Raw genomic sequence first — 10,941 nt, 5'->3', positions numbered from 1 at the left:
TGGATGGATGGATGGATGGATGGATGGATGGATGGATGGATGGATGGATGGATGGATGGATGGATGGATGGATGGATGGATGGATGGATGGATGGGTGGATGGATGGATGGTTTGATGGATGGATGGTTTGATGGATGGATGGATGGATGGATGGATGGATGGATGGATGGATGGATAGATGGATGGATGGATGGATGGATGGATGGATGGATGGATGGATGGATGGATGGATGGATGGATGGATGGATGTTAGTTGTCTTAAAGCAGTTTCATTGATGACTTGGACTTTCCAGCTGTTGTGTCAGGCATTCTGATATTTCCATTGTGATCACTGATTAAATGATTAAATGTGGCAGTTATATAATGTATTTTAGTTTTTGTTATTTTTTTTTAATAAAAAAAAAATATAAAATTGGAAATTTTAAATTTCCAATCTTTAAGTTTGAAAAATGTCTAAAAAATGTGGACAGAAGTGAAAATTCTGAGTGAGAGTTTCTCACTAACCCTGAGATCATCAAATCTGGCTCTCCTTCATATAAATTTAATTATAGCTGGAGTGGGAAAAAATTCACTGACACAACAGTTTTGACTACTTTTTATTAATGAAAGTGGCCAGGCCCTTCACTGTTCATCTATAAAACCTGCTCGTCTCTTTTGTCTAAGGCACAAACTTAATACAAAAATCTAAGTGGTACTTCTGAATACCTACTCTGTATCAGATGCCAAGGTTTCCCTCATGGACCACCAGGCCAAGCACTGCTTGTTTATTACATTTTAGGATGAAACAACTGAAGTGCAAAAATGTGATATTTATTTCAATTGTATTATTATTATTATTATTATTATTATTATTATTATTATTATTATTATTATTATTATTATTATTATTATTATTATTATTATTATTTTCCTTTTTTAAAATGTTATAGTTGGTGGTTAGTAATGTTTCCCAATAACAAATAATTACCCATATTTTCTGTCAACTTTAAAAAAAATTTAACTCAAACACTTTGGGCCTCTGGATGATTTTCCTAGCGCCCCTACCACCAGGTTTAGCAAGTTTCTTTGGGAACCTCTGATATGTACTTGCCCTAGAACCAGGGGTGAAAGTAAGGGGGTACGGCAGGGTACTACGTACCCCTAAAAGATTAGTGGGGGTTCGCAGTACCTGCAAGAGAGAGGAGCGGCTGTCTGCTGTAAAGAATCAATGGGTCACATGTGCAGCTGTGAGTTCACCCACTAATCAGCCGTGACTGATTAGTTTTTCAAGAACAATCTAAAACACGACTTAATCGGTTAATAAATAGATTTTTTCCCCATTTCATATTGTTTCTGAACTGTTCGTGCTTTACTAGAGCAGCGGTGCAACATGTGGATCATGGAAGGTTTTGAGTCGATCTCGCATTGGGTGACAAACTGAACGCCTCCAGGACGCTGAGACCAGCATGTCCTCCTCTGGCTCGCTTAAAACGTTCAAACTTTATTAAACAACCTCAACAACAACAACAAAATCAACAAAACGTGTTCAAATTAATGACCCAACAACAATAATAATCTCAGTGATTATTGTTTCAACAAGGTGTTGCGCAATTCTGTGCGTTTCGGTTCCATTACCAAAATAACTAGCAGAGCAGGAGTTAAAATGAACTAATCAACCACCACTGTGTTCAGGGAAGGTTATTAATGATCGGAAAATAAATATCAAGCCTGAAAACCTAATATATTGTAACGGACTGAATGTTATGTTTTTAACATAATCTCTGGTCGGCCTGTGGAGCGCAGGAGGTTGCCACAGCAACGGGTGTGCTTAAATGACAGAGAGAGACGGAGAGTAAAAAGGTGTGAGTGGTTTAGAGTTGATCACCTGTTCAGGCTGTTTTACCTTTGTTTACCTTTGGCTCATCACAGCCGCTGTAGTTTCTGAACGTTCAATAAACGACAAACTTGGACTAATTACCTTGTTCTTTGTGAGTATAAGTCAATTACAACAAACATCAAACACGGTAAATATGTTTCATTAAGTATCTAACAAACAAATGGCTTCTACCGTGATAATTGTGTGAAATTAAATGAATTGTCTAGTATAAAAAAATAGTTTGGGTCTGTCGGGCTCACAGTCTGAGAGGCTTTTCCTTTATATCAAACAATTTTGTTTTTTGCCTCTTATTTAGTGGAAATATTGATGTTGATGAGACTTTCTCCAAAATAATAACCTTTTTAAACCTTTATAGCTCCACTGTTAAAAATGAGGCTCTAACATTCACAAATGACATTGAAATAAAATCCAGTCCAACATCTGGTTTGAGGTGATTCCTCTGGAACCTGTTGGAGGAAAAATATCCCAACTTCAGAAGATGAGCTTTAACCTAACAGAGCTCTGTGGTTCCTCCTGTCAGTATGAGAGTCAGGGTGAGGAGGCGCCATGTTAGGAAGAGAAGTGGAAGCTGCAGGATCTTCAGAACAAACAGGTCATGATGCTGGGGTACTGATTATCCCTCTGTCTGGACACAGGATCAATAGAACCAGTTTAAAAGCTAAAATGAATGATTATAATATACTGTACCCTCTAAAACTGTGTACTGTACTGAGCAAAATAAATTAATTTAAGTATTTCGCTACAATTTGTTGTGCTTCAGGTAGTTCCTACAGTATTGACTTTGTGTAACAAAAGCAACCAGTCGCTTCAGCTTCCTCTGCAGATTCACCAACAGGGGAACTGGCATTTGCATGAACATCCTGGACCTGCTGCTGCTTTTCACACTTTATTTGCAGGTGCTGACCTTGGTCATCCTGAGTGAAGGATGACCAAGAAGATGGAAAGATGTTAGCATAGCCCTGCGCTGCCTCTTGCAGAAAATAGCACAATCCTGTTATTTTCATTTAGTTCATTTTATCAAGCCACTCCCACACTTCCTGTTTCTGCTCTATTAATGGTTGGACAGGGAGATTTTTAAAAATACAAATGTTTGGCTGTTGGATAGAGGAAGAGCTCCGAGCTGATTTCCAGCACAGTGAATCTTTTTATCACATGTGGTCTGTAGTAAAATACAAGAAAACATTAGCCATGTTCCATATCCTCTGTTTTACAGTCTGTATGTGTGTGTGTGTGTGTGTGTGTGTGTGTGGGTGTGTGCGTGTGTGTGTGTGTGTGTGTGTGTGTATGTGTGTGTGTGTAGGTGAGGCATGCTGGTGGACCATCCATCCAGCATCAAAGCAGCGTTCAGAGGGAGAGAAGGTTAGAGTGGGAGATGATCTCATCCTGGTCAGCGTCTCCTCTGAAAGATATCTGGTCAGTTGTTGGTCTGTGGGAGAACCAAACTCTCCTCTCTCATTTTTCCTTCCTTGACTTACAAATGAATCTTGTCCTCCTGGTTTTTACTCATCTTCTGCCTTTGCTGCAGCAGCTCCTCATGATCTATAATGCATATATTGACCTACTGTTTAATGTTAGTGTATACTAAGGCATAACAGCAGACATGTTGGGGTTGTCCAACATTCTCTGAACAATCTCATACAGTTGGTAAAGCATGTTGGACTTGAATGCAGCTTGGAGGCTCAATGTTCCAGGTTTGCATCTGTCTACATAGCTAATGATCACCCTGACAGCATCAGTGATGTGTTGTCACTCAGGCTCACCAGGTTAATATAAACAGAAAATTGACTGCTGATAATGTTTACTTAACTGTTTACTCAAAGTGTTTTATGCTTAAACCAGAATTACTAAGTTTATTAAATGAATGAATATGTACACCTTCTGTGAGTCAGTGAGTCTGTGCTAACAGACAAACAGACTCACTCATCAGCCAGTGGTGAACTCAAGCTCCCCAGTCTACCTGCAGGAAATCTCTTGTCTGTGTGCTGATATCATTATAGAAATATCTCTGCCTGTGTAATTTGACTTATCATGTTTCTTGTAGCATCTGTCCTATGGGAATTGCAGCCTGCAGGTAGATGCAGCCTTCCAGCAGACACTATGGAGTGTGGCTCCCATCTGTTCTGGCAGCGAAGTAGCACAAGGTACGTCATTGAGCAGTTAGTTTTCCCTTCTGGATTCATTTTCCTTCCTGCTTGTGGTCAGGTCCAATCAGCAAATTAACTTCTAAGCTTCTTCAGCTGGAACGTAATGAAAGATGACTTTGACTTTTACACAGGTTTGTTACTCCATTTGGACAAATTATTCTTACATATAACTTGTAGAAATTGGCCTTACTTGTGATTAATTTTTAGTCTTATTCAGTTTTTTATCCAGTGTCTTAAACATCCTTAATAATTTTATTCACAACACTTGAACTGGGTACTTAAAGCCTCCGGACTAGCAGTCAGAGCTCTCCAGGCATTTTACAACAACATCACTCTGTCACAAAACAGTTCTTTTCAAAAATAAAAGATTCACTCTGATCCAGGACAAATTCAAGTAAATTAAAAAAATGATATCGAAGCTCAAATCACCATTAAGGTCAAGAGGATTTCACTCAAGCGGCTTCCAAACTAAGATCAAACCTGAAGCTGAAGCAGAGTTGAAGCAATCAGGCTGCCTGAGGACAGGAGAGAAGGGCTCATAACCGACATCAGGCCTGTTGATAGCCCGCGTACAGACAGGCCTGAGTCTGGGAAGCCATGGCAAAAACTGAGCCGGACCGGTTGGGAGGCAGACCCAATGCCCCAATGTTTACATCAATATAAAACTGCGCCAGCACTGGATCACATCTACGTTAGGCAGAGAGAACCTGTGGAACGAGTAACTGCAGCTGGGCCGTACTGCTACTACAGCTGGCACATGAACTTTACCTTAATCAGCCACTTTATATCCTCCAACAGCTTATTGAGTATTGGGTTACAGTCACTGCAAACTGACAAAAAATATATCATCCAACCACCAGGCGCTCCAACCATGATTGATGTTCATCTGGTCTTTGTCACCATCATCACAGTTCTACACGCTTTGCTAGGCCTGCAGCCTCGTCTTGTGACAAGTGTTATGTTTCTGTTGTTGTAACCTTTAACTAACTGAGAAATACCCATCAAATAAGCCAAGTCTATGTGATAGGTATTGGATTTATAGATGCTATAAATCCAATACTGTCTCAGAAAACCTTGATGATTATGGTGAAAGTCAAATCACTTTCAGACTTTTTTATTCCATGAAATTATTATAAGTCAAAATATGAATTGTATGTTTTTAACAGAAACTTACATTAACACAAATGTACCTGCTGCTCTTATTGAAGGTTCTCTTTTGTACCTCAGCTTAGCATTTTTAATCACAAAAGGAAGAAAAGGTTCTTCTGGTACACTTAGTTTAAACAACATTTTCATTTGACAGTTATGTCTCATTTCAGCTTCTCAATTTTACTTTCAGCCTTTTGTCTATGCTGTTCATATTAAGTATGAACAAAAGATTATTATCTTTTGTGACTTTAATTTACACATCCATCAGTTAAGTCAAGTCATATCATTTGAAATTTTTTAACTTGCCAAATTTTATGAATTCTACTAGTTAACGAGCTCACAACCAAGGCCACAAATTATTATTATGAAGATAGTTAGTTGTTTTTTCTTTGTTTACTTAGTTTGATAAGAATTTTATGGGCTTGTTTCTAGGGATTTTGTCTCTCCTGTTATTAACTTCTGTAAAGTAATTTGGGCCCTTTATTAAGAGATTCCAAATAAGGAGTGCTAAATCCCAGTACTTCCGGGATTTATCAGGATTTAACATGAGGAACCCACAAGGAGTAACTGAGAATGAGTTGCCTGAGTTTACCAGTCATTATTCTATAATTACTCCACTTTCAACCATATCTTGGCACCTTCATGCTCAGCAAAATACTAACAAAAAAGCTGCAGGTCAACCATATAGTTTTTATCCCTGTTTCTGTACTCCTATTAGGAGTGTTACATTATACAGTCCATTCTGTCTTTTCTTACGTCGTCCTCCTTCTTTATCCTCTTCATGTTGTATTGTTATTTTTCTCAGTTGTCAGTTTTACTCTGTTGTCTGTAGGTTTTCTAATAGGAGGGGATGTTTTGCGCCTCCTCCATGGACATATGGATGAATGTCTGACTGTTCCATCTGGGGAACATGGAGAGGAACAAAGAAGGTGATGTTGTCTGATATTAAAAATGATTTGAAGAAGTTCAGATTTTAGAGTCTTCTCTCTTTATTGTCTCTAGTTTAAAATAAAACTGAATGCTCTCGTCCATGGTACACTGAACATAAATTCTATTTTCTCTTGGTCAAGATGCTAACAAGATGTTACTATTATTTTAGCTTTAATAAGCTAATAAGGTGGAGCATCTTACTTAACTTACATTTTCTTAGGTTGTCAGTATTATGAAGGAGTTTTAAAGTTACAGCTATTAGTTTTTGTATTCTGGGTTGTCGCCCTGCAGACGAGACTGAGTATGTAGCTGTGGCTGAGTCCTCCACAGTGACAGAGAGTCAGAGAGTGAGCTCCTTTATGGTTTGAAGATGCTCCCACTGGCTGCAGCCATGTTGTTTAACAGCACTGCTGAAAGTGTCTGTGTACTCCCCCTCACTGACAGCAGCTTAGTGTCTGTGATTCTGACTCATCCAGGTGCATAGATATTACTGTACACAGCACAAAAGTAAAACTGCCCAAGAATTGTTTGAGGTTTGGTGTAATGGCTTCATTTTCTCTCCAGGTCAGTGCACTATGAAGGAGGAGCAGTTTCGAGTCACGCTAGGTCCCTGTGGAGACTGGAGACACTGCGTGTCATGTAAGCACAGCGTGTTCATTGGGCTCATATCCACAGCAAACTGCTCCGTTAACATAAGATCACTGCTATACATAACCACACTCCTACACACTGACAGACACACTTGATCACATGAGTTATTGTATTCTGTGTCTGTCAAGAAGTTTTCAGCTCCTGCTGCTGAGTAATGAACTGGTAGCGCTCACTGTACTGCTGGCTGCAGAGTGTCAGAGTACAAGTTAAAAATATAACACATTTTACTCAAACTGTGTGCGTCACAAGCCTTTAAATGGCCGTGATGGTTGCTAAGGACTAGCACTGTCACAGCTTGACGTTGTGTTTTGAAAGGATTGCAGACCATTACCATGCATGGGTGCCATGTATCAGATTGTCTACACTGGTCACCTGCATGCAACACTTTGACCACACAGTGTTGTATTCCATTTTTCAGTGATGGTAAAGAAACTTTGAAAATTATTTTGTGTAGCACTTAAAACTGAAGAAATGTTTGCTATAATATAGATTTTACAAAAATTAGCGGAGACTTGCATCAATAATACAGTAAAATGCAGCAAAATAGAATCCATTTATACTTGGGTTCACCTTACCAGACCCCAGCACAACATCACTGTGATGAATATTAAAGCTACTATATATTTCCTGTAAAGAACTAAAGTCATGTCAAGTTTATTTGTATAAAACATATCAGTAACAAAATAGTTCAAGGTGCTACACATGATAAAAACAGCACAACAAGCAATTATGAAATGAGCAGTAAAAAATAAATTTAGTCGAATGCAATCATCAAAATCACTGAGAATAATAAACACTAAATTTATTGTTCAAAGTTCCAGTTTTTACTAATCAAAAGCAGCTCTAAACAGGCAGGGTTTTAGTTTAGATTTAAATGAGTTTTGCAGTTTTCTGGAAGTTTGTTTCGGATTTGTGGTGCATAGAAGCTGAATGCTGCTCCTCCAGGTTTGGTTCTGGTTCTGGGAATGCGCAGCAGAACCAGAACCAGAAAACCTGAAGGGTCTGGAAGGTTGATCTTTCATGTATTTTGGTGCTTAGTAAAAACACAATCTGCCCAATACTCTTAGTGGAATCTCAAAGTCTTTCTGAGACAAAAGTAGCCAGTGCTGACTGAAGCTCAGCACATCTCTCTGACATGATAAATACAGAATCACTTCTATATTTAATCATGGCTGATTGCACCGATTGGATTGGAGTGTGAAAACTGAACTCATATTAACAAGATACGAGCTGATAAACATTAAACCTTTTTTCCACATTTGTTTTACACTGTTTAGATCAGGGGTGTCAAATATTTCACTGAGGGCCCGTTGGCCTCCCTCAACGGGCCACATTGACGGTACAAATCAGGAGTTCCCAGGTCCAGTCCTCCAGACTGCAACTTTTACATGCATCCCGGCTAAAACACCCCAGACAAAAGGTTGACTTCCCTCATCAGCAGCAACTCAGTTCTGTAGAGGCTGATAATGAGTCTATGGTCCAGGTGTGTTAGAGAAGGAACACATCTAAAGTTGCAGATKGTAGCTCTGGAAAACTAGACTTGGGCAGCTCTAGCATGAATGTATGAAAATACAATGTTAAAAATAAACAAAACCTCATATTGTTAAGTAACACTTAGTCCGTTCGTCTGAAGTGCGATATGCCACGAGAGGTGGTGACGTATTTCCGTTTGAATTTATGCCACATAGATTGGTTCCGGGTCCTGCTTGCTCCTATTGTTTTTACCCAAAGCTGCAAGATCTGTACCATGAAAAAGACGCAAAACTTAAAATATCTACGAGCTACTAGTACAACAACCGAGTTTTGTGGTGTGTCGTTGTGTCCAGTAATTAGCCGGTACCATTCAGTGCTTAGTTTTTTCATTTTCCTGCTGATATCAAGGCGACAGCGGACTGTAGCCAAAACTTAGCCACTAAAGCTAACACCCGGTTTGTAGCTGCCTGCTATTTCAAAGCTTGAGGATGTTGAAGATCCAGCGTCAGAAACGGGAAGACGGAGGTTAAAAGTTAGCAGTACGAGCTTCGTTCACTGGAATAATTTGTTGGAGGAAAATGCCGGAGGAAATCCACTGCTACGGGAACAGGCTGAGAACAGAGGCAGCGATTCGGCACAAGGTGAGTCAATACGTGTGTTGACGGAGTATGAAATTATTTTTAGGCAACTCCTTAGCTTTTGTTTATATGACAATTATACAAAATACATTTAACATGCAGTTGGAGCGACGAGTCCCTCCGAGCAGGTAATTTAAGAACAACCGAGAGCAGCAACACTTCAGCCCGATCCAAACCACACAGGTAGTCAGTCAGATTATCACGTATTTCCCGAATCCCGAAAAKGACATCTACCTGTGCTGTTTCATAATTATTATCCACGTTAGAGGGAATTTTTCCACTTGGCTGCTATAATCTGTTCTTGCATTACAGAGACGTAATTTCTCCTTTTTTCCCCTCTGAGATTCTGCTTAGAAAATGAGGTTATGAAGTTACATCCTCCCGCTGCTTTTTGTTTTTAAAATGGTAAATTTAGGTTTGCCTCGACTTTTATAAACTAATGCCTCTTATATGCATCATTTTTTGTCTCACTGTTGGTGCAGATATTAGGTGAACACGGTGCTTTGCCTGCTAGTAGTTTAAATTAATTTCAGCTGCACACTTTCAAGAGTATTCAGATTTTAACATGCATTTTCTAAGTAGTATTTTAGTTCACTCTTACTCAGTAACTTCAGTGTTGCACCTCTGAAACATTTTTTTTGCAGTTTCTTTGTGATACCAGAACTATTTCACTTAAACATTTAATTTCCTGAGATATTGTCCATTTATTTTCAAGCAAAACTCTCAAAAAAAGCTGAAGATTTATTAGTTTTGATTACGTTGTGCAGCTAAATATGGACACTTATTAGTTTTAATTTTTCAGGTTTGCATCGTAACGCCTCGTGATGTTTCTGAGTCATGATCGTTGTGCCGATTACCTTTCCACTGGATCCAAGCACCTGGACCAGCTGACCGGTACGGCGTCCATCAGTCCACGGTCTGCCGGATCATCACAACGTGGACTAACTTTTTATTTACTTGGTTAAACTATGATCTAGAACCCAGAGCACCAGATATGTAAAACTCTACCTGCAGACTTTGTTGGCTACCCTGACCCTGCAGTCATCCTGGACGGGGCTGAGCTGGACTTCCTCTCCTCCAGAGTGACGAGTTTTCATCACCAGTAAAGGCAAAACAAGTCTGATGTCTGATTAGCTGCTAGGAAGTATATTATATATTCACTGTTCATTTTGCTATCCTGTTTGTTCCTACAATAAAATTGAATCTCATTTGTAATTCTCTACATTTCACAAACCTTTTTTCTCCCATTTCTCAGTGTTTAGATCAGGAATTCAAGTTAGATGTTAAAATGCAACACATTTAGGTTATACCAGCAAAGAAATGTAATAAGTTGTTAGTCATATAATTTAATATACTGAATAAGGCTGGATGATATGACTTACAACAGTTTTTTTCGTACCAGATTTGATTTTAATCGATTCCTCTCGTCCTCAATTTCTATAATAAAATCACAGAAAATATTTTCAAAAAATGCCTTTATTTCAATCATCTGTTCTGTGAGTTGTATAAGGGAGCATTAAGATCAGGATACAATCAATTTTAATTGCAAGAAAGCAGTCATTGTTACAGCAGAATAAAGATGMAATTTTATAACGATGTCTTAAAACGACAAGAAGTCGTTTTAATGAGAAATAAAGATTCAGATTGATCTGATGTAACCAGCTCAGTCCATGTGGTTCTGACATTTGTCAGTAATCAAGAGGATGTACATTTACACCTCAACTGACCAGGTAAGCATTAAGGTAAAACTAAATTTAAAAAAGGAGCAAATACTGTATACAAAATGGAAACAAAGCAACTGATAGAAATACTTTCTATATAAAGAAAAGCAAAAACGTTAATAGCAGGAGAAAAGTTGTTGGCAACATTAGCTCAGCCAATCTCTCCCTCCAGGAAGCCATCAAACTGAACTCCTGTCCAACTCCAACTATRATAAAGATTAAAAAAAAGAAAGAAAAGGGAAAGTTAAAATAACAAATAATGGCAATTTAATAATTCAGATCTAATGCGTTCTGGAATCTATTATTGACATTTTACAAATTTCACAAATCAATTAGAAGGTTTCACAAATGTTTTATT

General features: G+C 38.6%; 1 protein-coding gene across 2 annotated transcripts in view; it reads left to right on the top strand.

The window, feature by feature from the left end:
- Positions 1 to 3,146: 3,146 nt before the first annotated feature.
- The window catches only part of ryr2a (ryanodine receptor 2a (cardiac)), a 157,389-nt gene continuing 149,594 nt past the window's right edge, over positions 3,147 to 10,941 (top strand). For both annotated transcript variants that reach the window (XM_017310781.1, XM_017310782.1), the window contains exons 1-4: positions 3,147 to 3,290; positions 3,919 to 4,018; positions 6,003 to 6,099; positions 6,665 to 6,739. In XM_017310781.1, coding sequence (XP_017166270.1) covers positions 3,162 to 3,290; positions 3,919 to 4,018; positions 6,003 to 6,099; positions 6,665 to 6,739 — 401 coding nt within the window. In that variant the 5' untranslated portion in view covers positions 3,147 to 3,161. The remainder of the gene's footprint in view (positions 3,291 to 3,918; positions 4,019 to 6,002; positions 6,100 to 6,664; positions 6,740 to 10,941) is intronic.

The sequence above is a fragment of the Poecilia reticulata genome, linkage group LG19 (genome assembly GCF_000633615.1).
Source record: "Poecilia reticulata strain Guanapo linkage group LG19, Guppy_female_1.0+MT, whole genome shotgun sequence".
NCBI lineage: Eukaryota > Metazoa > Chordata > Actinopteri > Cyprinodontiformes > Poeciliidae > Poecilia > Poecilia reticulata.
The sequence above is the reverse complement of the archived record's forward strand: the minus strand, read 5'-3'. Positions and strand labels throughout refer to the sequence as shown.